Source organism: Pomacea canaliculata, linkage group LG8 (assembly GCF_003073045.1).
Source record: "Pomacea canaliculata isolate SZHN2017 linkage group LG8, ASM307304v1, whole genome shotgun sequence".
Classification (NCBI taxonomy): Eukaryota; Metazoa; Mollusca; class Gastropoda; order Architaenioglossa; family Ampullariidae; genus Pomacea; species Pomacea canaliculata.
The window spans coordinates 27,418,042-27,441,685 of NC_037597.1; the positions used below are offsets into that span (position 1 = coordinate 27,418,042).

General features: G+C 40.7%; 1 protein-coding gene across 4 annotated transcripts in view; it reads left to right on the plus strand.

Moving 5' to 3' along the window:
* Positions 1–8,683: 8,683 nt before the first annotated feature.
* The window catches only part of LOC112571027, a 29,689-nt gene continuing 14,728 nt past the window's right edge, over positions 8,684–23,644 (plus strand). Inside the window, exons 1-9 of one of the 4 annotated variants that reach the window (XM_025249808.1) lie at positions 8,684–8,796; positions 8,960–9,052; positions 12,355–12,530; positions 13,098–13,171; positions 14,067–14,221; positions 14,526–14,678; positions 16,433–16,690; positions 18,306–18,443; positions 18,757–18,909. In XM_025249808.1, the coding sequence (XP_025105593.1) occupies positions 13,107–13,171; positions 14,067–14,221; positions 14,526–14,678; positions 16,433–16,690; positions 18,306–18,443; positions 18,757–18,909 (922 nt within the window). In that variant the 5' untranslated portion in view covers positions 8,684–8,796; positions 8,960–9,052; positions 12,355–12,530; positions 13,098–13,106. The other 3 variants (XM_025249809.1, XM_025249807.1, XM_025249810.1) reach the window with 3 other exon arrangements.

The window sequence follows — 23,644 nt, forward strand, 5'->3', positions numbered from 1 at the left end:
CTGTTTCTTCTCTATTTTACATTTATAGATAAACCACTTTGCTTCTAGTAGTATATTCTCTAACGTCTTATCTATTGGGCAGTTTGCTTCATATCCAAATAGTATTACAGATTCATTAAGTGCTAATTTATTATTTTTAGGGCATTTTTCTCTTATTGCTTTTTCTAAGCTTGTCCAAAATAGTTTGGTTGCCTTACAGCGCCAAAATAAATGTTCAATTGTCTCCCTTTCCTTGCCACAGAAAGTACATTTATTATTAACTTCTACCCCCATATATTCTGCCAGGGAGTTTGTACCTAGAATTCTGTGTGTAATTCTGCACTGAAACCATCTCAGTTTAATATCTTCTATTCCTTGAACCTTTGAAAATATTATTTTCCAGGGTAATTGAACCCCCATTTTACTTTCCCACTTTTCACAACATTTGGGCCTGATTGTACTTTCTGTCAATATTTCGTAATAATATTTGGAACCTTTCTTTATAGAATTAATTAGTTTAATAGCTTTTGAAGTTTCTTGTGCAGTGTTGTTCCTAATTGTAATGCCCACTGACTGTATAAATTTTTTAATTATTTTTGCACATCCCATATATGTAACTATATCTATTGTTGTTCCATACTTGGCATTAATTCCATCCAGGGACAGAAGTACACCAGATTCATTATAAAAATGTTGAATTCTATATAACCCTTTACTAACCCAGTTTTTAAAGAAAATAACATTCTTGCCAAGCTGAAATCTACTGCTTAAATGTATTGGTTCTGCCATCACCTCCTCTAATGTTTCTGGCTTGACATAATAAATAGAATTCCCCATAAGCATTTAATACATCTTTCCAGAATTTTATTTTTATGTTGTGTGTCAAAGTACACATTTGGGCCATATTTATCAATGTCTACGAGTTTTGGGTATGTCTTTATCACTACATCTTTTCCATTTATGTTCAGTGACATTTAGCTTTTTAATCCACATCAGCTTTAGCGCTTTTATATATTGATAAATGTTGGGTATACTTAAGCCCCCATTACGAACAGTTTTCACTACAACTTTCCTGTTTATTCGATCAGGTTTTCCATCCCACACAAAGTTAAAGCATTGCTTTTGAAGTTCTTGTATATCTTGGATAGGGGGATTGGGTAGCAGTATCCATAAATAAATTAATTTTGATAGTATTAATGATTTTAATACAGCCACTCTTCCCATTGGAGTAATAACTCGTTTAAGCCAGGATTTCATTAAATTCCTTGTTTCAATATATTTTTCCTTAAAGTTTAGAGTGTAACATGTTTCTAACTTAGTGCTTAGCCATATCCCTAATATTTTAAATTCTGATGGATTCCATTTAAACTTCAGGTGTGGGGCATATTTATGGTGAATTTTTTCTATTTCCTAGCCAGATAGCTTCTGTTTTTCAAAATTTATCTGTAGTCCTGACATTCTAGTGTATTTATTTAATGTAATCAAAGTGTTATTAAACGATACTTCATCGCCCTCCATAAAGATTTGTGTGTCATCGGCAAACTGTAATATTTTATGTTCTTTTTCATTTATTCTAATACCTCTTATATTAACATTCTTCCTTATCATTACTGCTAGGACTTCAGCACAAAGTATGAATAGGTACGGTGATATTGGATCCCCTTGCCTACATCCACGTTTTATTTCAAACCAATCTGATAGTCTTCCATTAACCATAACCGCTGACTTAATGTTTTGGTAGAATGTTTTTATCCAGTTACAGATATCAGTCCCAAATCTAAGTGTCCTTAATACTTTGTGCATAAAGGACCAGTCTATGGTATCGAACGCTTTCTCATAATCCAAACTAAGCAATAAACCTGGTAGATTTTTGTGGTCAAGGTAAACTATCAGGTCATATATGAATCTAATATTGTCCCCAATGTATCTATTAGCCATAAATCCTGTTTGGTCATCCCGCGACCAGTAATGGAAGTACTTTTTTAATACGCGTGGCTATACATTTTGAACCTATTTTATAGACTACATTTAAGAGCGATATCGGCCGCCAGTTTTTAATAAATTCTCTAGCCTTGTCACCCTTAGGTATACAAGTAATGAGTCCTTCCTTCTGAGGATGTGAAAGTTCCCCATCTCTGAAGGCCTCGTTAAGTGACCTTATGATAAATGACCCTAATTTCTTCCAAAAAAACTTAAAAAATTCTGCTGTAAACCCATCTGTTCCTGGACTTTTCCCATTTTTCATACTCTTAAGGGCATTTCCTGCTTCTTCTATGGTGATTTCTCCTTCCAGAGTTTCTGCCACCATGACGGGCAATTTAGGAATATCATTAACTAACTCATCTATTTCACACTGTTCTATTTCTCTCTTTTGATAAAGCTTTTCAAAAAATAATTTAGTTTCAGTCCTTATTTCCTCTGCATCTGTAATACAACTTCCATCATCTTTAATAAGTTTCATAATTCTTTTATTTACATAGTTTCTTTTCTCTAGGCTACAAAAGTATTTATTAATTTTTTCTCCCTCTGCCAACCATTTTGCCTTTGCCCGTACTATGATCCCCTCCATTTTCTTTTCTCTAAGGGATCTCAGTTCTATTTCTTTTTCCTCCAACATTTTCAAAACTGAGTTATTTTTATTTTGTTCATTTTCTAGCACTTTAATTTCCTTTTCTAAATTTCTTTCTAACTCAGATGCTTTTTTTTTTTTTCATTGTTGAGTAGGCTATACTTTTCCCTCTAATTCCATAAGTAGTACATCTAGAAACAATTTATCTGATATTGTTAATTGTAGGTCTTGGTCTGTAACCTTAGATAAGCTGTTTCTATTATAAGGGAGTGCAGCATATTGTTCTACAACTCTGTCAATGGTCTCATGTACTTCCTTTACATAGTAAGTTTCCTTTAGGAGAGAGGAGTTAAATTTCCATAAAGTGTGAGGTATTATTTTATCCCCAAACTGGAGAGTAAGAGTAATCATTGAGTGGTCTGATCTATATCCAAATTCGATATCTGCCTCAGCTACATATTGAAGTAAAGATTCTGAAATAAGAAAAAAGTCCAGCCTACTTTGTTGTAAAGGGTTGGATCTTTTCCAGGTGTATTGCTTTATTTCTGGGTTCAAATATCTCCATATATCTATTAGTTCTAAATCGTCTATTAAAGTTTCTACCCTTACGCAGGCTTTCGGATTATTTTTATGTTTGTAATTATGGTAATCTATGTTAGGGTCCATAACTAGATTCCAATCACCCCCTATTAGTTGTAGTCCAATGTTACTTTTACATGCTCTACCACTTTAATAAATAAGCCAGATTAATGTCAAGATTGTTTTTTGATGAATACAGTGAAACCTCAGTTATTCGGTTTAATAACCGGCAACCGTCATCCGAATAAAAAAATCACATATAATCGAACATAATTCTAAATATTCGCAAATGATAGAATAGGTGCAATATCACGCACTGTTTGATTTCGATGTTAAAATCCAATGAAAGCTTAGCAACTTATTCCCCTTTTCCAGCACGTTTAACAATTTGCAGTTTCGTAGCAAATGACAAAACAACTCCTTTTCATTTCTGCGGGAATTTGGACAAAGCCACTTTCTAACCTCGAGGTGCGGAAGAAGGCGGCGTCTTCACGGACGGTACGACACATACACATTTTTTTTCCAAGAAAAGTGTTGAAGCAGAAGACAAAACTTATTGACGAATGGCAGTCGTTGGAATTTGGAGTATTAATAAACTTAAAGCAGGTACGTAAAAGAACAGTATTACAGCATCTGGCTTGGGTCCATTTGCTGTTTATGCTTAATACAGTGAAACACAAAATATGTGGAGAATCAGTTTTTCCCAGAGTTACGTCTCTGATCAGTCTTCTACAGAAGAGTTAGTTTATTGTGTATGCAGTTATATACTTGCCTATGTAGTAAGAGAATAGAGTGAGGCAAGCCTTTGAGAACTTGAGCCAGAAAGCAATGGCAAAGAAATATTTCACATATCAGGCAACAAGTATCAAACAAGCTGGACAAACTGATAAGAGGAGAAATTTACTGGACACAAAACAGAAATGAAAATTGACTGGCATTCTAAATTTGCCACCTGTGTTCCCACATGAAATAAAATGTTTACCAATACAGTGGTTAACGAACTTAATCCATTCTGGAAAGCTGTTTGTTATCCGAAACAATTTTTTCCATAAGAAATAAAGGAAATAGATTTAGTTGGTTCCCAACCCCTGTTGACTCGCTAATATTTGAAAGTTACAGGCTATATAGGTATTTTTTTTTTAATGAGAACAGTTATAATGCAATATAAATGGAGTTAAATAAACATAAAAACATTAACAAAAGCCTTGAAACATCAGAATTCTTGCCATTTTGATGGCGTGGTTGGAAGCAGGTGTGGGGAGGAAGGGGTGGAATCACTGCTTTGATTCCCCCTCCATGAGCACACGTGACATTATAAAATCGGGGGTGACTTCTCCTTTCTGTAGCTTTGAGGTTAAAGGAAAAAAATTGTCCAGTGTCTGTTTCTTCTGCCTTTTTTCTAAAACTCTTTGGTAATACGACATCACTGATCGGACAGACGCATGCCACCTTCATACTTTGAAATCATTTCCTTTTTCAATTCATTTGTTGGCCAATTCCTTGTCATTACCTCACTACTATTAATTGCTCTTAATCTTCTTTGGAGCCATTATTGAGGATTATCTTATTAAAATAAAGCACAAAATTCACTAAATAAGAAGGATGCCTTCAGATAAGGAACGTAACTGTGTCACGAGCGCGAATGGTGGCATGCTGGTCGGTCACGTGTGGTTCACATGGCTGTTCGTTATCTGAAATTTTGTTCGCTATCTGAGACAAACTTTTAACGAAATTTTTGTTCGCTATCCGAAATATTCGCTAACCGAGGTTCCACTGTATATTTTTTCCCAATGCATTTGTTGCCAAATAAAACTACAATCCTTTGAATCATGTTAACAATAAATGTTCATTAAATTGACTAGATTTTTTTTCTGGTACATAGTTATGTTTTGGACATTGTGATGTGTCAGTTTCAAACCAGCAGTGGAGATACACACACACTAATGCCAAACTTTGGCAGAGTCTATCCTTCAACGCTGAGTTCAAAGCTTTCAGCTGCTTCCAGTTCTTGGTTTACTTTAGAGGCCCATGTTTCCAGTCAAGAAATTTGAAAAAAAAGTGATGTTAGTATAATTCACTAGCAGAGTACTCAATCTTAGGGTACCAATTAAAAAAAAAATTTTAACAGAACTAAAATCAGGTTCTATGGCACATCGGTTGCATATTCCACATTACTCCAGACTGGACATCTGGCAGTATACATGCGAATAATTTGTCCCAAAGGATAAAATCTTGCAACCAAGCTCTGCTCTACATCAAACATGCTGCTGGATGCATAGTCCAAAATTCTAATAGGAAACTGGTTGTGACTGAATCAGTAAATGATGAATAAAAAGTACATATTCAAGCATTTTCTGCGCTTTCATTTCTTATTGGCTTTTTCCGCACAGCAAAAACTATTTTGAAACAATGCAATGGCATACATGCGTTACCATGTTAAATGTGTAATTGGGTGTCCAGAAATATAACCTAGTTGTAAAATAACCTTTGCCCATAGTAAAGTGTAGGGGTAAGCTTTTATTTCTGTGCATTTGTGTGTGTTATTTTAGCCACTCAGTCGTCTGGAGAAGACGATGCAATACATACAGTATGTGAGTGAATTCTTGTCACGCTGCCCAGTGCACTTTGACCTCATGTGGTGATGTGATGATGTCAGTGCTGTTAGCTTGTCTGTTGACACCTGGCTCTCTGCCTGGCCTCAAAGACTCGTTGACATAGACAAGTCATGCATCTGTGTGGTATGTGAGTGAATTCTTGTCACGCTGCCCAGTGCACTGTGACCTCATGTGGTGGTGTGATGTTCTCGGTGTTGTTGTCTGTTCACACCTGGCTGTCTGCCTGACCTCAAAGACCTGTTGACAGACAAGTCATGCACCTGTACATGTACCAGCAAGTTCATTTTAAAAATGACAAATGAAGTATTTATACAAGGTTTGCTTTGAACGATCTAATGACTATTAATTTAACGTACCAAAACCAAAGTAGGTTGTCCTGCATGTTTATTATTTTCAACATGGCTCTACTGTGATAACAAGCCTTGAAAATATAAATAAAAGAGTAAATAAGATGTCAACACAAGCAATGTCTGTAAATACCTAATCACATGTCGTACTAAGCTGCCTTACAGTTTGTGTTTCACACATGAGATACCTGGCTACACCAACAACCATAATCATCGTGGAAACTAGAGAAGTAAGGATGAGTTTCATGAGATGGTTCTCTGTCCTCACCCACAGCTAGCTGCCAGGGCAGAGCTCTGTGTCTCAGACATTCTCATATCCTGAAATTGTTGTCTGTCTGTGTGTGTGTGTTCCTGTTTGTTTGTGTGTGTGAGTTATTGGTAGTTATTTCTGATTATATTGGTTTTTGTAAAGACATGATTATTCCAAGGAAAGAAGTGAAAATTTACCCAAACAACGAACCCTGGATTACTAGGCTACTGAAAAACACTATAAACGCTAAGAAGGTTGCATTTCAGACGGCGATAGAATAGATAGAAAGCGGGTACAGAAAAAAGCTGACAGAAGAAATTAGAAAGGCCAAGTTGGAATATAAAAGAAAGGTTAGAGAAGCAGTTTTGAGGGTGGGAACATGAGGATGCATGGAAAGCCCTGAAAATATTGACGGGTCAAAACAAACGGCTGACCAGTGTCCTCTCCATGTCATTGGAGGAAAGAGTAGATTATGCAAACAAACTGAATGAATTTTATTGTCGCTTTGAGAGGGATGATGTTGGGGAAGAGCTATTTAATGTGATTTCTGATTTGGGGGAGAGAGTAGGGGAGGAGCAGCATGGGAGCGAATCGAATGACTTTGTGATTAAGGAAAATGCTGTTTTATCCCTCTTTAGACGGGTGAATGTGAGGAAAGCATGTGGCCCTGATAATATTTGTGGAAGAGTGTTGAGAAACTGTGCGTCTCAGCTGTCTTGTGTTTTTACTCAGTTGTTCTCTTGGTCTGTAAAAGTGAGTACTGTACCAAACATCTAGAAAAAATCCATCATTGGTCCTGTTCCTAAACCAGAAACCCGATTGAACTAAATGATTACAGGCCCGTGGCATTGACTTCTATTGTTATGAAATGCTTCGAACACATCATCCTTCGCACACTTCTCTCACAGACACAACAACACCTCGATCCCTTTCAATTTGCATACAAACAGCACAGATCCACTGACGATGCCACACTCACTCTTCTGCACAATGCATACTCTCACTTAGACAGGTCTGGCTCCTATGTACACATTCTTTTTAGTGATTTTTCTTCTGCATTTAATACTATACAGCCTCATCTGTTAGCTCTGAAACTTCTTAAACTTGATGTAAGCCCTAAACTCATCCTATGGATTGTTAACTTTCTGGTAAAACGTTCCCAGACAGTCTGTTTCCAGCATGCATTCTCCTCTTCCAGAAATACATCTGTTGGGAGCCCTCAGGGTACATGTCTCTCGCCTGTAATCTTCACCCTCTATACCAATGACTGTCGTGGCACTGATTCGTCTCTCTTGATTAAATACTCTGATGATACTGCTCTCCTAGACCTCTCCAACTCACACTCTGCCTATGTTGATGCAGTAGATAAATTTAATAAATGGTGCAAAGAAAACTATCTTGATCTAAATGTAAAGAAAACAAAAGAGCTGGTGATTGATTTCAGACGCAAGAGCACTGTTATCACTGACCTATACATTGATGGTGCCAAGGTTGAACGTGTTGATCAGTACAAATATCTAGGAACTGTGATCGACGACAAACTCACTTTTAACACCAACACAGAGGTTATTCACAAGAAATGTCAATATAGATTGTACTGTTTACAAAAACTCCGTTCCTTGAATGTCAACAAAAAGGGTTTAAGTTATTTTTATAGATGTTTTCTTGAGTCTGTGTTGACATTTGGATTTTTATGTTGGTATGGAGGATTGAGGGCTAGTAATAGGAATGTGTTACATAGAGTTGTGAGTGTGAGTGGGAGGGTGATTGGGGAGAAACAGGAGTGTCTGAGTAAGCTGTATGAAAGACAAGTAGTACGGAAAGCGAGAGTGATTGTGAAAGATAGTACACATGTGTTAGCACAGTAGTATAATCTTCTTCCGTCCAAGAGACGTTATAATGTTCCAAGAGCGTCCACTGCCCGTTCCAGGAATAGCTTTATAAATAAGTCTGTTGTTTTGCTTAACAAGTGTTGTAAGGATTTGTGGGTGTGGGTGTGTGTTTTTGTGAATATAGTTTTAGTGATGTTTCTGTCTTATTTAGATGGGTTATTTACATGGATGTAGGTGTTTGTGTGAGATGATAGTTTAGTGGTTTGAGTGGAATTAAGTTTTTATTATAAGCCAGTTGTTTCACTACGTCTTGCAATTTCTCCTCGTTGAGATAATAAAGTTGAATTGAATTGAGAGAGTAAACTGAGGAAGGAAATGTGTTTTATAATTATACATTTATGTGCGTGCCTGTCTGTATATATTTGTGTGTTTCTGTGATTAAGTGTTCAGTAAGGGGAAGACAGGGAATTCACTCTTTTTTCTGTAGGTAGGTTGCCCAGTCCATTGTGTTCTGCGGTGATGATGTTTTCACTGTCGTCCACGTCTGTTGACACCTGGCCCGCTGCCTGACCTCACTGACCTGTAGACACGTGAACATCATGCATTGGAGCCTCCTGTACTTTAGGTATGTGTGGGGAGGGGCGTGGATACTCATGTGAGCATCGCTGCCTTTATTCCTGTACTTCATGTATGTGTGGGGGAGGGGCTTGCACGCTCATGTTGCCAGCATCGCTGCTGTTGTTGGTTCTTCACTCGCTCCTGGTATATCTCCCTCTCCACACGTGCAGACTACCAGCAGTTGTCAACCTCTCCTCGTCTCAGACGCTGCTTTCCTCGGGACATCCTGCCACTAACAGCATTCTCACAAAGACCATCTCTTGGTGAGTTATTTTAATCATGATGTGTTTAATCTGCGGTTAATTATTTTACTCACATTGTTTTGATGTAAATGTCAGTTATTTTAGTAACTGTCTTTTCACTCTCAAGGTGAATTTACTTAGTCCCCGGGTTTTATCTGAAGAGGATTTATTTTAGAGACTCTATCGTCGACCTAAAGACATTTTGTTATTTTATGTTTGACCTTTGGGTGAGATATTTAAATCACTGTGTGTTTAAAGTAAAGTAAGTTATTTCTGTCATTAAGCTTCTCCCACATTAAGTTCGGTTAGTACATGTACACGGCATATCCCCGTCAAAGGTCGCCTGTTACCTGAGCAAAAGGAAATAGAGAGAGGTCGCCAGCAAGTCATCCACACCTGGGGCCGTAGTCACATCGCGCCGACATTGTCATCGTCGCTAACCTCTAGCCCCCCGACAGCTGGCCGGTCGCCAGGCGAGCGCCACGCGTGCGAGACATGTCCCCCGTGTGACCGCAGGACAGCAATCGGGCCCTCCACACCCCGACCTTGAGGGAATACCTAGGAACTCCACGTGTGCGCATGCGCGAACCAACTTCTACACACTTGGGTTTTCCTCAACAATCGGAGGAGGACAGTTTAACATCGTTGCTGTATGACATGAACAGAAATCTTCGCAGAAACAGAATATTCCGCGATCAAACTAATCCCATTGATTCATGGGATGGTTTAGCCCTCTATGAACGATTAAGATTTCGATGTCGTGACATCTTGGAGATTGTCGATGATATACAAGCGGACTTAGTCATTACAAATCGGGGGCGCAGTGTCACACCTACACGACTTTTTATATGGCGGCATATTATCTTCGTCTCTCTTCCCTTCTGTTGCTGACAATGACACAAACATAGACATGTGTGGCCTATTTCACCTGAATTCTAACGGTACAAATAAACAAAGGTGTGCAGTACCTCTTGTCATTTTATCTACAGACAGGGACTTCGTACGCTTTACTCACAAACACTCGGTTCTTGTCAGTCATTAAGACGCCTGCTAGTCACTGTCATGACACTGATCTTGTTGCCTTCTCAAATACTATTTGTAACAGAAACTGAAAATTACGGAAACATTTTAAATGGACTTTACTAGAACATAATACTGTATATACCATACACACAAAATGCAGTGTATTTCAGCTTGTCGTCAAGAGCGCGATGTGAACAGATGTTAAACTGTCCTCCGATTGTTGGGGAAAACCCGCGCGTGTCCTACAAGTTGGTTCGCGCATGCGCACACGTGGAGTTCCCTAGGTATTCCCTCAAGGTCGGGGTGTGGAGGGCCCGATTGCTGACCTGCGGTCACACGGGGGACATGTCTCACACGCTTGGCGCTCGCCTGGCGACCGGCCAGCTCTCGGGGGGCTAGAGGTTAGCGACAAGGAAAATGTCGGCGCGATGTGACCCCATGGTTAGGTGTGGACTGTAAGGCGGGTACTGTTAGTGGCCACAGTAGCCAGTAGTGACCACCCGGAGCCAGTAGAAATCCGCTGGGCTGGTGCAGGTTTAATAGCCGGGTGGTGACCACTAGGGTCTGTTGAGACAGAAGAGGGCTTCCGGTACTGTTAATGTGAGCGGATGACCGCTGGACACTATCACAATCCACGTGGATCCGTGTGTGATTATTGTCGGCTTTACAATGTTTTCTTATACAAAGAGGCCTTGATTTCTGTCTCTGACACATTCCTGAATATCTTGGTACATGCATTTTATTATCCTCTATAATTTATATGCATGCTTGGTTGTAATAACTCGGGTAGTAATAATGCTTGTTGCACATTATTGTAGGCTTTCTGACAGTCTATGAATGCCACTTATAGCTTCACATTCTGGGATAATTGGTTCTCTCCTGCCACATACAATGTGAAAATAGGATATACAGTCAAATCTCGCTACTATGCCACCTACCGGGACCGAGCAAAAGTGGCATAGTAGCGAGAGTGGCATAATACGGAGGGTTCGTAAAAATGGCTTTATTTGCCCAAGTTACCCGTCAGTCCAAAGCTCTCAAGAATCGTCGGCTGGCGCTAGCTGTCTCCTCTCATTCTCCCCCTCACCTCTTCATCCTCCACCCCTCCCAACCACATCCGCGCACCTGCATCCTGTCGCTAGTCGACCCCCTCCCGCTCTCCCTCTGTCACGTGGCTGTCACCCGGCCAGCGACCACCCCCCATCGCCAGCCTCCACCCTCCCTGTGTGCGTGCTAGGTTCCATCCACCTAACTGCCATGTCCCACACTACCATAGAGTATAATAATCGAGCATTGCGCGGAATTTCACAACTTGTGCCTTTTAACAATCACACAAAAGTGGCATAGTAGCGAGAGTAGGTGGTGGCATAGTAAATTTTTTTTTACATTGAATTTATAGTGGGGACCGAGCAAAAGTGGCATAATACCGAGAGTGGCATAGTAGCGGGGTGGCATAGTAGAGAGATTTGACTGTACCGACAAAAACCTGCTTGTGTTTCATTGTTCCTGTCAAGGCTTCCTTCCTCTAAGAAACAGACTTAAACTTAACAAATACTGACGGGTAAACAGTATTCCAGACTGTCTTTACTATTTTCCTCCAAGAACACTAGAATTTCTCCAAAACTTAGTATTTCCATTTCTAGGTTAGACCTTTTTAAATCAAGTTTTAAATACTCAGGGAGCGTGCTGTGGAACAGCCTCCCTCTCCATCTTACGCAAATGACTTTCATGAACTCCTACCTAAGCAAATTCAAGAAAATGAGATGAGGCCTCTAGAGATACTTCCTAACTCTAGGAAATCTTGTAAAGATATGTTTTTTCGTAACCACCACTTTTGTACATATTCAGCTTCCACTTACCTCACCTTATTCTCATAGTACTTATAACTACTTCATTTAGTTCTTTCCCTGTAAAGGGCGGGGGCTAAATGGAAAATGTATTTTCTTACTTATTTTACCTCACATTAATAAGGAATTACCATTGTCATTGTCATTTAATTGGCTGCTTTCTGTCCACTGGGTTAATATTTTATTTAGAGAGCATGTAAATACTTTTCCTTAATGTATTAGTAAGAGAGATACCTGGGTAGTTACCTGACTGGTTGCTGTCACCTTTTTTGTGTATTGGGATAGTAATAGATTGAGTTCATTCCTTGGGTCATAGAATTGAACAGTTGAGCAAGGGAGTAATAACCGGGGATGCAGCTTTTAATATATTATTGACAATACCATCCGGGCCTGCTGATTAACATTTTTAACTAATTGCCTCTTTGACCTTTTCTGTGATCTGATTGTCCACAGGTTGGACATACAGGTGCATTGGACTACTGGTACTCTCACAAGGGTTATCTTGACCACCCACATCCATCATCCCTTTATTTAGTGTTGTTTAGAAGTGCTTTACTCACCCTCTTCACTGATTTGGTCCACTACAGGCTGTCTTCTGTATCTCCTCATCACCTCCCAGAACTCCTTTGGTTTGTTGACTGCATTTTCTAGAGACTTGATTTTTAATTGATTGAAGTTTTGTTTCTTTACTGTTAGCAGAGTTCTATCAGCTTTTCTTTCTCTGCTAGAAGCTGTTCTGTCTTCCTGTATTTTCTTCTCTCTACACTTTCTTAGACACTACTAGTCACTTTTTGTCTTTACACACTTAATGAAATAATGTATCAAAGGGAGAAGCATACCTACTGTGTTGTAACAAGTTACATTACTAACCGTTTCTCTTATTTATTAGCTTCCTATCCCTTGAATAGGCTGTCTTTCCTATATACCTTTGTTGATTGCTATTTGCTGTCACCTTTGACATTGTGTCTGTTGTACTTCATGTGTTCATACATGCCAGACACACTAACCTAGTTTTAGTCTTAAGCTTTGAGTGATCGCTTCCATTTGAGTATGTTTCTGCGAATTATATTTGCCAATTATTTTATTATGACATTTTTTAATTTTAAGTAGTAAATATTTTGCTGATTTAAATTAATATAATAAATACTATATGAGAAAGACTCACTCAACTTCTCTTTGTTGCATGTGCTTAACAGGTGGATACAATGCTGCAATTCATCTTAATTATCCTGTGGGCGTGTCCTTGTGTCCCGACGAAGGAGACAGGAAGGTAAACCGTGTTGACTCTTCTTGACTTTTGGCTGACAATACATGTAAAGGGTTTGACAATCAGCTTTTTATGTAGTCAGTAACAAAATGAAATACATGATCGTTTGTCAGTAGTCTAAATAATGTGTAAATAATGACAAACATTAAAGTAAGAATTGTTGTTTTAGTGACATGTTTCACCATAGTCTATTGTCTCACACTGCCGGCTTCACTTCCCGGAGTGTCCGGTCTTTCTGTTTGTTTTTATGTATGTTAACATTGAATGTCTTACTTGAGGTCTCGTGTGATGTCTGATGTGCTATGTAATGGTACCACTGGCAGACAAGCAATTTCATGAAAAGGATTAATGAAGATGTGTTGTAGTGTGTGATATTGAGGGCATACAGTCGTCAGCCAAATGTCTAATGAGCATCAGTCCCTAAGGTGTAACAAAGTATTTCAAACTGCAGTAGTTGGGGCGCTAGTGAGGTGGTCCGGCACAGGTCAACTCCTTGATGTTCGTGAGTCAGTTCTTCCTCTGGCAACACTGGCATCGACCCCCCTCTAAGGTACCTTGAAGGACAGATTTTGACAAAGAGTCGTGTCGGGTCACGTGGCCAGACCTCACCAGCTCACGTGACTTGACTATTGCAAGAAGAGCTTCCTGCTGTCCTACGAGTGCTGCAACCGAGATTCGTACCAAGTCATCATTTGTATGTTCCCTTATTGGTCTCCAAGAAAAAACTTAAAACAAACACCACACGCACAGACACACACATCTGATGTGGGTAACTTTGACGTAATGGATCTGAGGAGGTGCTAGTTTTTAGGGGGAGTGTGGCGGGTGTGTTAAAATAAAAACAAAAGTAAATAATTAACATTGAATTAATAATAATTTTCAAAAGTACAAATTCTAGATGCCAAGGCGAAGCCTGCGATGTAAGGACCTGGCACAATGTAAACTGCACGACAGACGACGACTGCAACCAGACCCACGCCGCGTGCTTTCAACATCTGTGTCGGTGTGAAGCTGGCTACTTCTACACAACGCCTTACGATATTTGCTCTGGCAGTGAGTAGACAATGGTTCTGTGTGGTGTGCTTGACCGCAAGAAACTCGATTTGTTGTCGGCTTGTTACTGTTAGGGACGGAGGAGCTTTTACATGATTTTCGCATTCTTAAAGGAATAAATTGTAAAACAACATAGACGCATTTAGACAGACTGAATAAAAGGAAGAAAGAATGGTGGGCCGAAAAAAATTAGAAATTTATTCACTTGGTTATGGATGTTGTTGGAAATGAATTAAAATGTAGAACAATTGACTTCGACTTAAACAGTCTGTAAATAATTGCTGACCACAGTTCTTTATATTAGCTTGCAGCACAGGCGAGATGCAGGACAGCTTTACAGAGTATCCTGACAGCGCTCTACGACGACACTACCTTGATCGCTTGAATGGACTCAGTCTGGAAGACTGCAAGGACAGGTGCCTGGATGACAAGCGTTGCCTCACCTTCGATTTCAGAGGTTAGTATGGGGAAAAGCATTGAAACATTGGTATACTAACATGATGTTAGAGATGGCAGGTGACTGTGCACTCTACAACTGCTAAAGTCTGCGTCACGTGTCCTGCGCTGTGTTCTATTAATAGCACGCTCTATCCAGAAAATCAACGGAAACCCGTAAAAAATGGGAACAATGTTGAAATATGTTGTCTGTGTATATTTTTACCATTAGTAGACGCCTACAGAAAGACTACAACAAACATTTAGGAGCAAACTTAACGGGCCATAATCTACAAACATGTTTGAATGCAAAAGATACTGAATACAGTTAGTTAGGATAAAACAAAGTGTGTGAAATTGCATGGATTATACAATTGCTAATGTGCTAATTAATACTTGATAGCTGCTTGCTTTCTGTAGGAAGAAAGTGTAAAGGTAAAATCACAGTGAACCCACGACTATCTAGTTACTACTGCAGTGAGTGTCAATGTACTACACCACATATACAGAGATAAACTCCTGTGTTTACTACACACTTCCACTTTAATTAGGACTGAATACAAGTCACAAATGGAAGAATAGCTCAATCATCCACCAATGAACTTGTTTTCTTTGGTGTACTGGCCTGAAATGATGTTCAAACATTTGCAGGTGCACTAGCATAAAGACATAAACAACAATGGTATGAACCGATGCTAATATCAATTGCTACCTGCACAGTCTGTGGTACTCAGCCATCCACACAATGATTTACTTTGACTTCTTCAGGTCACGAAATGTTTACTTCGTGTACAGCTAAACAATACAGCTCTTCTATTCTACCTCCGCACCTATCCATCATGGAATCTGTTCCCTTTGCACTAAAGACACACCTCACCTTGAGCAATACTGACACAGTCCACATCATGCTTGTCCTTTGTTCACCACTCCTTTCTCCCTCCTATTCCTCCTCTGCTGACTACCGACACTCTCAGTTCTTGTTCTCTAATTTCTCCTTGCCTTTCCTAAATTTGATTTTATGAGTCGTCAGTCGTGTTCATCCTTCTGTACCTTTGCTGTCCTTGTCTCCTTCTGTCAATCGCTAAGACAAGGCTACTTAGGAGCGTGAGTATGACCTATGCAGAACACACATTTATTATTATTATTTATTCTTATTTTAGCCACCTTGCAACTAACGTTTGTCTATCTTGGCACTCCTTGCATACAGTTGTTGTTGCATGAACATTGAATGACAAGTGGTTTAGGTAAACAACAAACAAGTATCGTGACTTTTTTAAAGTCTTTAACTCTAATACAACGATGTAGAAATATTTAGAACTTGGAGAGTGGCTATCTTGTCACACTTATATCATATTTATAAAGAGAACACGATCTGGGAAACTACACTGTCATTTGTGGGAAAGTGGATTCTCATCGCTAATGATAGATAAGTGCCAGACCTCCTCAGCTCGCCCTGCAGCTCTGACACTGACAACAAGACATCCAGGACTCTAGCATCAGGACCATGGACTGACAACACTGGGGGAGCACAACAGGAATGGAGAAAACAATCCACTTTATAATTATTGTACAACTAGTGTGTGACAGGCATGCTGCTAGCAAGACAACAGTAAACAATCACAAATAAACAACTACGTACCGCGCCTTTTGCTGAACACGTTAAAGTAATAGAATAACCTTTCGGGAAATGTTCACATAACTTGCTTTTACTCTCTTTGTTCAAAATGTTTTGCATCATGTTCAGTTATGTCTCTGTCTCTCTACCTCCTGTGTCAGCCCATGGAGGTCAGTGTCGGCTTCACAATGTCACCGCTCGCGAGTCTCCCTCACACTGGTATCCTAAGACGAGTGAAGGCTGGACCCACTACCAGAGATCCTGCAACTCCACTTTGGCCACACACGATACTTGGTACAACTTACTGTGTAACACCAAAGTAGATTGTCCAGACCCGAACAGCGATTGTTTGTCACACAGATGCCGATGTCATTCAGGATTACACTTTAATGAAACCGAGAAAAAGTGTGTTTTTACAAGTAAGTGAGAAGCAGTAGAATGATGAGTAGTACTCAGCTTGTCCCACACGTTGTCTACCGTCAGTTTGTCGTTTTCTTACAGTAAAGATACTCTAGTAAGTTGTTTACAGTAATTATTTTCATCAAACAACTGTCATCTCAATATTGACATAATATTTCGGATTTACAGAGTTTAGCATTCACTGTTTATTCATGTCCACGAGCTAATGTTTGTCTTCCTTTCTAATAATTGTAAGATGGCAGTGAACCTCAGATACATTGGGTTAAGGGTTAATGCACTAGACCACCACAGAGGGGAATGTCTCGATGAAGAACATTCCAGCTGCCACTACCCCATATCTTTGTTGTCTACTTGTCACGACCACGTAACACAATGACGTCACCGCCTCATACGTGGTGTTCACTCGCATTCGAAGAACTCAAAACACAACGATCTGTCCATGGGCTTCTCGTCTAATCTTTACTAAAATAGCCCGCTGTCGACTTTGCCATAAGGTTTCTTTTCTTTTGGCTCTTACTTATCCTGTCTCTTGGTGGATAGATGACAACAGGTCGTATACACAGAGAAAGCAAAATAAAGACTAACACCTAGAATGAGGTTACACAAACTTTTCTCAAAACTAACTCAAATAGACAAGATATTCATCATCCCCTGTCACTCATCAATATCATCCCACAGTACATTTCTAACTCAAGCAGTCTTGCCGCTCGGGAACTCGGTCCAGAATACAAATGGCCTCCCTGATCATTTGTAGGAAGCTTGAAAACACTTACTGTTACTGTCCACAGTGTCACTGAGACGCACGGAGAAAGACAAAATCTCTGCGTCAGGAACGCTCCCACTCAATCCACGGCGATGTTCACTTACTTCCTAAACACACTAAGATACACATTCCACCAGGATCTCCGTAGTTGGCACACACACACACACTCCAAGCTGCTATTCCGAACGCTGGGGTCGCGGAACAACACTTCGGGACGTCGACGGACTGAACTCCTCCCTGGACGCCCGACACACGACGCAACTGGAGGACTCACTCTTTCCCACTTGGCCCTGGACAACACCTTCGTCTAGGCCTTGCCGTCGTTAGGGACTTCACCTGCACACTTCGTTCACCTTAGTGGGTCCCTCGGTAGTTCCTTGGTTACGCAAGCAACTTACTACAATTATTCCCGGTCCCTGTAACCACACGTACAGCAAGACCTTCTCTCCTCAGTCCGCCGCCCGATTTGTCTATCTGCCGTCTGCTCTCTTTCAAGTTTTTTCTCTCTACGTAAGATCTAAAATTGCGTCATATTATGACGTCGGCTATGACATCAAACCACGACCCAGCAACTTCGCTCACACACGGGTAAGGGCGATAATCCCTGCCTACCTATTCCTTACAGTGCTCTACGTGAAAGTCGTTACTAACTGTCACTTTATTACTTTATAGAAAAAAAACTGATTGCAAAGGTTAGAGGAGGAAGAGGCTATGAAGATGAGGAGGCAGAAGTGACATTAAGGAGGAGAAATAAGAATATGTACACATGGCAGTCAGATACTTATAAAATAGAGCTAGAATTGCTGGGGGGCTAGTGTTACCGGCGGTCAGCAAGTGTGACTGTCTTGCAGGCGAGCTAAAGACCTGGCACAATGTAAGCTGCAGGACAGACGACGACTGCAACCAGACCCACGCCGCGTGCTATCAACACCTGTGTCGGTGTGAAGCAGGCTACTTCTACACAACGCCTTACGATATTTGCTCTGGCAGTGAGTAGACAATGGTTCTGTGTGGTGTGCTTGACAGCAAGAAACTCGTCTTTGTTGTCGGCTTGTTACAGTTAGGGACGGAAGAGCTTTTCTGTGATTTTCGCATTCTTAAAGGAATAAATTGTAAAACAACATAGACGCATTTAGACAGACTGAATAAAAGAAAGAAAGAATGAAAGGAAACACGTGGGCCGATCAAAAATTGGAAATTTATTCACTTGGTTATGGATGTTGTTGGAAATGCATCAAAATATAGAACAATTAACTTCAACTTAGTATTTAAATAATTGCTTACCACAGTTGTTTACATTAGCTTGCAGCACAGGCGAGTTGCAGGACAACTTTACAGAGTATCCTGACAGCGCTCTACTACGACACTACCTTGCTAGCTGGGATGGACTCAGTCTGGAAGACTGCAAGGACAGGTGCGAGGCTGACAAGCTCTGCCTCACCTTCGATTTCAGAGGTTAGTATGTTGAAAAGCCTTGAAACATTGGTATACTAACATGATCTTAGAGATGGCAGGTGACTGTGTAGTCTAGAACTGCTAAAGTCTGCGTCACGTGTCCTGTGCTGTGTTCTATTAATAGCACGCTTCATCCAGAAAATCAACGGAAACCCGTAAAAAATGGGAACAATGTTGAAATGTGTTGTCTCTGAATATTTTTACCATTAGTACACGCCTACATAAAGACTACGAAAAGCATTTAGGAGCAAACTTAACGCGCCATAATCTATAAACATGTTTGAATGCAAAAGGTACTGAATACATTTAGTTAGGATAAAACAAAGTGTGTGAAATTACATGGATTATAAAATTGCTCCTGTGCTTATTAATACTTGATAGTTAATTGCATTCTTTAGGAAGAAAGTGTAAAGGTAAAATCACACTGAACCCACGACTATGCAGTGAGTGTGAATGTACTACACCACATATATAGAGATAAACTCCTGTGTTTACTACACACTTCCACTTTAATTAGGACTGAATACAAGTCAGAAATGGAAGAATAGCTCAATCATCCACCAATGAACTTGTTTTCTTTGGTGTACTGGCCTGAAATGATGTTCAAACATTTGCAGGTGCACTAGCATAAAGACATAAACAACAATGGTATGAACCGATGCTAATATCAATTGCTACCTGCACAGTTTGTGGTACTCAGCCCTCCACACAATGACTTACTTTGACTTCTTCAGGTCACGGAATGTTTAGTTCGTGTACAGCTAAACAATACAACTCTTCTATTCTACCTCCGCACCTGTCCATCATGGAATCTGTTCACTTTGCACTGAAGACACACCTCACCTTGAGCAATACTAACACAGTCCACATCATGCTCGTCCTTTGTCAACCACTCCTTTCTCCCTCCTCGTCCTCCTCTGCTGACTACCGACACTCTCAGTTCTTGTTCTCTAATTTCTCCTTGCCTTTCCTACATTTGATTTTATGAGTCATCAGTCAGTGTTCATCCTTCTGTTCCTTTGCTGTCCGTGTCTCCTTCTGTCAATCGCTAAGACCAGACTACTTAGGAGCGTGAGTATGAGCTATGCACAACACACATTTATTATTATTTATTCTTACTGAAGCCCCCTTGCAACTAATGTTTGTCTATCTTGGTGTAGCCAAGTGGTTTGTGTTTGAGAAGGGGGGGGGGGTCGAACAGTGACCACAACAGTCCAGCACTCAAATCAGAAAGGCAGGAACCTGTCAGCAGTTGCACAACTCTCTAATGTAGGCTAGATGTACAGTCACGGTTGCGTCGCTTGTGTCGCGCCTTCACTTCGCAGTTTTCTCCCCTGTCCTTGCGTCTCAGTTCTGCCCTTATATACCTCTCGGGTTGGTCCCTTTTCGCGGTCTTATGCATCAGCACTATTCCCGCGGTCTTTCACCATCGTACCTTTACTTTACTCGCGTGCATCAGCATTTCCTGCCTAACAAGCGCTGGACTACCGGCCCCTACATTGGCACTCCTTGCATACAGCTGTTGTTGCATGAACATTGAATGACAAGTGATTTAAGTCAGTGGTTCTCAAAGTGTGGTCAGGTGTGGGCATAAGTCAGGTGTTCCGCGGCTGACAGTCGTCATATATCAGCAAAGTGATATTTAAATCGCCAGATAGGCTTGTAGAAAACTTCAGTTAAGTTTGTGTCGGACACCCAACCCTTAGCTAGTCAAGTTACCACCGCACCAGACAGGATGGTCAAGGCAGGCGGCCATCAATTGTCAACAGTGACGAGTGACCTGCCTACCTGAACAGGACGGCTCTGTTGAAGTTTTAGTATGTGCCAGCTTCCCTGAATCCGTCAAACATGAAAGGGGACCAGGCAGGCAAAGACAACTTCCCCCTCGTAAGAAAGGCTGACCACTTTCCCAATCTGCGTGCTGGCGAGAAGACCTCTTTCCAAGTATTATTTCTCAGTATTTTCAAGCCGAAGGGTTATGGATCGCTGGCTGAAATCAGGGACCTTGAAAAGTACATCCCCGGATGCCGGTGACTGTGAAAGTGCAAACAAGATGCAGAAGGGAGGAAAAGATTCAACTGAGGTCGTTTGTGATCCCAATCAACCTCTCTGTTCTACTGACAGGCTTACGAGCTGCACAGCACAAGAAACTAATCAAGAAGTGGAAGATACACCTGACGTGATATTTTTATCTTCTGCTCAAGATAATAGCAACAAAGAAAGCATCATACAAGCTGTGAAGAACAGAAGTGGTACACACAAGGTGGCGACATTCCAGCATTGAAAACAACCCAAAACAAGTGAAAAGAAAATATAGCACTGATTGTTTGACCATGGGATTTTTTTGGACGGGTGATAAAGAAGTCTCTAACCCGCAATGTGTTTTATGCTGTGAAATTCTGGTCGATGGAGCAATGAAACCCTCCAAACTGAAGTCATTTTGAATCCAAGCACTGCCAATATGCTGATAAGCCTCTGGAGTTTTTCGAGAATAAATGCAAAGAGCTGCAACAAAATAAGGGAATGCTGCACCTTGTTGCTGCTGGCGATGTAAACGCTGAGGCTACACAGGCATCCTACACAGCTTCGCTGTTGATCGCCAAGACCGGCAAAGACCAACTGTTGCAGAGAACTTGACCAGACCTGCTGCCAGACTAATGACAGAACTCATGCTTGGTGAAAAGGCTACAAATGCCATCAACAAAGTCCCTCTTTCAAACGATACCGTGAAACGTGGAATAACAGCCATGGCTGACAGTGTGGAGTGGCAGCTGCTATCAAGACATGTCAAAGTCAGTAGTTGGCACTTCAGCTTGATGAGTCTACTGACAGCCAACGAAGCAAACCTGTTGGCATGTGTCAGGTAGGAATACTTAGGCGCTGTTCATGATGACTTTCTCTTCTGCAAGTCTGTACCGACCAGTACAACTGGAGAGGAATTTTCAAGATTGTGAACAACTACGTTGTGAGTAACAAAGTTGAATGGACGCCACGTGTCGGTGTCAGCACTGATGGTGCTGCGTCAATGACGGGAAAGATCAAAGGCTTGACCGCACGCATCCAAACAGTTGCTCCCCTGACAGCAGCAACGCACTGTTGCATTCACCGACAACAGCTCGCAACAACAAAAATGCCCGTCAATCTTAAAAGAGTAATGGAGGAATCAATAAAAATTATAAACTTCATCAAAGGGCGCCCTTTGAACGAGCGGATTTTTAAAGCTTTATGTGAAGAGATGGGAAGTGAACACACCAAGCTTCTTTCTCTTACAGAAGTTCGTTGGTTGTCACGTGGGAGAGTGCTCACTCGTCTCTTTGAACTGCGCGAGGAGGTTAACATTTGTTTGCGCAAGTGTGATCAAGCTTTCTACTTGTGGAATTGCATGCATGACTGTTCATGGCTTGCTCAGTTGGCGTAGCTGGCTGACATTGTTAGCAGTGTGAATGAGCAGACATGTCACAATCGGTCACAATCTGTCACGTTCCAGACAAAGTAAAGGCTATGTGTATAACATTGGGGCTGTGGTGTCATCGCCTCGATCGTCGAGAATTTGACTCGTTCCCAACCCTCAATGATTTTCTTGTGACTTCACCGCAGGAAATTGATGAGCAGATTGTTGCGAACTTTAAATCACACCTACATGGTCTGCGTGAGCAATTCAGAATTTATTTTCCAGAGCCCGAGACAAAATCTGAATGGATCAGAAATCCATTTGCAAACATGAGTGCAGCTGAAGCGGTCAGTACAAAACTGTCTTCAAGGGATGTTGATAGTCTTGTGGAACTTGCTTTGGGTGGTTCGCTAAAAGTGTTGTTTGCTGAGAAATGTTTGACAGACTTTTGGCTTCATGCACGATCTGAGTACGGGGGACTTGCTGACATCGCTGTGAAGCATCTACTGCCGTTTCCAACAACGTACTACTGCGAGATTCGATGTTCAACTCTCGTGGGACTAAAAACAAACAAGAGAAGTCGGTTGAACGTGGAATCTGACATGAGACTGAAACTTTCCAACATTGCTCCAGATATTACCACCCTAATATCTCGTCAAAAACAACTGCATTCCTCGCATTATCATTTTAATTACAAAGAACGAGGTATGTAGCTTTATGTCAACTTATTACTATACTGCAGGGCTTCTCCTTACGCAAAAAAATGCGTACAGTACGCATTAAAAGTTCGGAGGACCCATTCAATTTTCATCAATAAATTTAGCCTTAGCAGAAGCCCTGAATACTACTGTCACAAAAGGACATTTAGTTTTCAATTGTAATGAAACAAATGCGACAATTTAAATTTGAAATTCATAGTCCAGAGTGATTTTTAGGCCTTGGTGGTCCGCCATATTTTTTACTTAAGTAAAGTGGTCCGCGGTCCGAAATACTTTGAGAACCACTAGATTTAGGTAAACAACAAAGAAGTATCGTGACTTTTTTAAAGTCTTTAACTCAAATACAACGATCTTGAAATATATAGAACTCGGAGAGTGGTTATCTTGTGACACTTATCTCATATTTATAAAGAGAAGACGATCTAGGAAAATACACTGTCATTTGTGGGAAAGTGGATTGTCATCGCTAATGATAGATAAGTGCCAGACCTCCTCAGCTCGCCATGCAGCTCTGACACTGACAACAAGACATCCAGGACTCTAGCATCAGGACCATGGACTGACAACACTGGGGGAGCACAGCAGGAATGGGGAAAACATTCCACTTTATTTTTATTGTACAACT